Raw genomic sequence first — 5,000 nt, 5'->3', positions numbered from 1 at the left:
ATGACGTTCGTCGCTGATGAGGATGATAATGGCGACGTTTGCGATGATGATGGCGATAAAGATAATGATCCTTTGGCAGTTGCTGGTTACGACAATGATGATGATTATATTATAATGGTTATAACATTACTGTCTTATTAATAATCCAGATGCTGATAATAATGATTATGGCGATGATTTGTGGTTAATGATGATGGCACTGACAATGATCATGCCAAGGAGTAGAAAAAAAAGGGGTTAACAATTGATAGCAGTTGTGATGGCGATGTCGCGTAATAGAAAATGGCGGTGATGTTGGGATCAGCAGCAGTAGGGGCCGGGGCCTCTATTGCTGTTGCCCTCGCTACCATCCCCTTCATCAGGATGCCTCGGCAGCAGCAAAAGCAGCAGCAGTCAGTTATAGATGTATTGCCACACGGGCACAGGCTCCCCGCCCGTTTTACGCGCACACCTGTGATTGGCAGGTGACAGTCTCCGCCTGTTCTTTCAAATCTATTGTTAGTCCGGGGGGCGAAAATAGAGGAAACTTTAGGCTTTTTCCCCAACTAAGGATCAGTTAGTTATTTAGTTTGTCATTTGTAGACTACATGTTGAAACGTCGTAAGAGGCACCAGAAGTTTGGAGAAAATAAGGTTAAATTGACTCTGAGCTGAAATACGACTGCTCTGTTTTCATTGTTGCGGGGACGCACCGAGAATTCCCGCGTTTTTTTTTTTTTTTTTTTTTTTTTCATCATTAGACTTTTCGACGGCACACTCTCTTTCTCTCTTCGCGGCCTGCTGAATTGTCTTACTAAAGTGGATGTAGCCGATCATGGGATACAGAGGGACTTTATTACCAGCACTGGTTACCATGCTACTAGCACTGGTGGTGGGTACTAAACAAAACAGATCCAACAAAACTGTGGAGCTGAGCGCACTGACCAGTGACGCACGTTCTCATAGCGAGCACAGAAGGTCTAAAGTGGTCGAGTTACCCGAGGTAGCCACTACATTAGATCCTGGACATTTACATACGCCAAGTTTTATGCAGGCTGGGGATCAATTCTCTAGCTTGCAAAATTTTAACAACACCAACCAAGAGAAGTCACCTTACGGAGGTAAGTTGAAAACAACGATGAGAATTACATTTTCAGTGGTGTAAATGAGCAAAAGGGGTTACTACTACTACTTACAAGCCCCCCCTCTTCCTGTTACTACATGTGAGTGGATCTAAACCCCTTCGTGCAGTGAGGGCCGCTCCCTTTCTACACGCGCCAGATCTTGGTGTTAGATTTTTACCGTTCTGCATGTTCAAGGCTGCTCATTTGTTATCTACTGTAGAGATAATATCAGCTCGATTTATCAAATATTGGGATTTTTTAAAAAATTATCTTTTGCCTCATTTCTCTCTTTCGTTTTATTTTAAATATTTTTTTCTCTTGTTTTTTATTTCCCACGACGAATTGTATTTTATCAATAACACCAATAATGTCGCGTGTCACGTCTTTTATTTTTAGTGTATTTTTAACTTCAAAGTAATTTTCTATCGCAAACTATTTATCAAGGTAATTTTGTTTGTTATGTACTTGATATAAGAAATCTGTGTTCACTTCTAATTTTTGGATGTCATGGCATTAATAAAATACAGAACAGTTAGATTGGCCCCACTTGTCTTATCACGTGTGTGATTATATAAGAGGGACTAGTCATGCCGTTACATCTGAAGAGTCGAGATCTTTATAATCGAAACTTTATAATAATTATATGTCGAGTTTCAGATTATATGTTGGGCTTGAAACTATATATATATATATATATATATATATATATATATATATATATTGTTCAAAGATTAATGTTTATAAACTAAAATAATTTGAAAACTTAACGAGAGTGTAGAAATATTAATACTAATGTTTATAAGACGATATTAACCAGATGAAGATGCTCAATATTCAAAATAGAGCATTAGTATGTGAAAGGAGTTAAAACTTTGCAAATTAGGATCGACAACATTTATTATTCGAAATAAGAGATACAGGATAAGAGCCAATCTTTGAAACTCCATGGAGTAAAGAAAATTTTCTAATCTGTATCCTGTGTGTCGAATAATACATGTTCTAAATTCTAATTTGCAAAATGTAACCCCCCGATATATATATATATATATATATATATATATATATATATATATATATATATATATATATATATATATATATATATATATTACATGTTTAAGATTATAAGAAAAACTTAATGAAACACAATTAAGTTATTTTACAATTGTATGACTTAATGTTGATGCATATTTATCGTATGAAAAAAACTATAAAAAAAAAAGCAAAAACAGAAAACAATTGAACAACAGTGTTAAACAAACTTTTTAAAATTCTTGTAAAGATCGACCCTACCTCAATATTTGTCGGGTGGTTTACGCAAGTAAACAAAACTATATATTTATATACGAAATCTAAGAGAATGGAGCACTGTTTCTCCGTCACTTATTTTCAAATGCTGTAGTTGTAGCAAAAAACTTCTTATTAATAGCGGTTATTTATTTTTATGAAAACACAAGGCTCAACTCGAAATCAATAATGATTATATTAAAAACATAAAAAAAATTAGAGATACGTAATAAACTATAACACAAATAACAGAATTAATTAAACTAATAATTTTTTATAAGGCATGCGTACTCCAAAATTACAATACATAAGATGTATGACCGAAAGTGGATTGGTTCAGACCATGTGCTCACTGATTGCGAATGTTAACGTGTATGATAACCCTGCTTTGAATTAGCCATTGGTAAGTCTCGTGTATAAAAAAAGACGGAATGAAAGTCAGTGTAAGAAATGAAAGTGAATGTTTTTTACATGAAACAAATAAAATTAATTTCGAATAAAATGTTACAATATTTGAGTAATAATAGTTGATAGAACTTTCACAAAATAACACAAATTTTCCGAGATTTTGAAGTAGAAGAAAAGGGATAACATATTGTTTTATTGACAATGTCTCCGTGTCTAGAGCGTGGATTGGTTTTCAAAACTTGGCTCTCGGCAATAACACCGATGTTGCATCATTAATCGCAAGCAAGGAAAGTTAATGGAGAAAAGCAAAAGCGCTTTTCTATGCAGTTAAACTGATTGGTTTAATGAATTAAGTAATAAAAGTACGTGAAGGTATTTAAAAGAACGTTAATAGCTTCTTTGGGGTTTGAAGGACGATAGACCGCAAGTAAAACAACATATGAACTTTATTTCCAGAATAGAAACCAAACCATGTGTTAGGCTTTCGGTATATACGCACAACATAGAAATATTACCACTGGAAGGTTTTTTAATCGATTACGTCTCCCTCCGCCATAGACATTTACAGATACACACGAATACACACACAAGCCTGCATATATATATATATATATATATATATATATATATATATATATATATATATATATATATATATATATATATATATACATACAAATATATATGTATACATACATACATACGTACATATATATATATATATATATATATACATACAAATATATATGTATACATACATACATACGTACATATATATATATATATATATATATATATATATATATTTGAAATGTATATGTGACTATTCGGTAACAAAAAGTGCACTCATATTATTGAGATTTAGAACAGAGACCCGAATATATATATATATATATATATATATATATATATATATATATATATACTAGTAAAAGTACCCGTCGTTGACTGGGTTCAAAAACAGCCTATAGAAAATGGACTCTGAGGTTATGAAAAGGATGGGTTGTAAAGAGATAGCTTCGAATTTCGGGGTATCAAAACCAAAGCAAAATATGATGACAGTAAAAATAAAATAGATAAAACCCATAATTTATTATACCATACCTGTTCACACTGAAACACTTATCACAATATTCTGTGGATCTATATTAAAAAACCTTGTTAAACTTTGTGACATATTTCCATTCTATTGAGGTCAGGCACGAACGAACACCCCATAATTTTATTTTACCATATTTTTTCAAACTGAAACATAATTATCAAAGTATACTTACGCAGATAGAACTGAAAAGTCTTTATTAAAGTTTTTGCCTATTTCCATTCTATGGAGGCCAGGCGCGAACGCAGACCCCACAATTTTATTATACCATTCCTATTTAACAAAGTATCAAAGTATTATTATGTACATCTATCAAAAACACTTGTAAACGTCGTTTTTTTTTTAATTTTTAAATTTTTTATTTCCATACTTTGTGGACCAGGCGCGTACGCAGACTCCACAATTTTTATTAATCATCATTATGCCAGATCAAACATACCCGTTCCTGTGTCTCGATACATCTTCTATCATTATATGTGATCAGTTTTCTATAATCAGTTTTCTATAATAGTTAACCATACAGGAGCCTATTCGGGACCAGACACTTATATACATATATACATAAATAACTATAAACCAAACAAATCATCAGAGATTTTTATTTAGTTCATCAATAAAGAAAATTAACCTTTCCTTTTTGAACCAACGAAAAAGAAAAGCAAAAAAAAAAAAAAAAAAAGAAATAAAAAACTGTACATTTTCTTCTTTGATGAACTAATGGAAAGTCATGATTTGTTTTGGTTTATGCCATTCAATGAAACACGTGTAAGATGCAGTAATTGGAACAATATGAATGTGAATTAAGTGCGTATTCTTGTTATTTTGAAATGCTTAATAAAGTTACATGTGCTCTGAAAGTGTAAATCCATTTTCATTGAGCTTAATAAACCATTGCAATTGGAGATAACTTTATTGAATATATATATATTATAAACGTATTTTTTTTAAGGAAAACGCACATAAATTACTATATATATGTTGGTATCTATGTACATATATGTACACACATGTGCACACACACACACATATATATATATATATATATATATATATATATATATATATAGAGAGAGAGAGAGAGAGAGAGAGAGTGAGAGTGAGAGA

The 5,000-nt window shown here is 31.9% G+C and overlaps 1 protein-coding gene across 1 annotated transcript in view; it reads left to right on the top strand.

Annotated features, from left to right (window-relative positions):
• Positions 1–365: 365 nt before the first annotated feature.
• Positions 366–5,000, top strand: part of LOC145285016 (sclerostin domain-containing protein 1-like) — a 215,776-nt gene continuing 211,141 nt past the window's right edge. The window contains exon 1 of the mRNA XM_080134099.1: positions 366–1,099. Coding sequence (XP_079990225.1) covers positions 814–1,099 — 286 coding nt within the window. The 5' untranslated portion in view covers positions 366–813. The remainder of the gene's footprint in view (positions 1,100–5,000) is intronic.

The sequence above is a fragment of the Euprymna scolopes genome, chromosome 9, assembly GCF_053919585.1.
Source record: "Euprymna scolopes isolate OS-2025 chromosome 9, ASM5391958v1, whole genome shotgun sequence".
Lineage (NCBI taxonomy): Eukaryota > Metazoa > Mollusca > Cephalopoda > Sepiida > Sepiolidae > Euprymna > Euprymna scolopes.
This window is presented reverse-complemented; position numbering and strand designations above follow the sequence as displayed.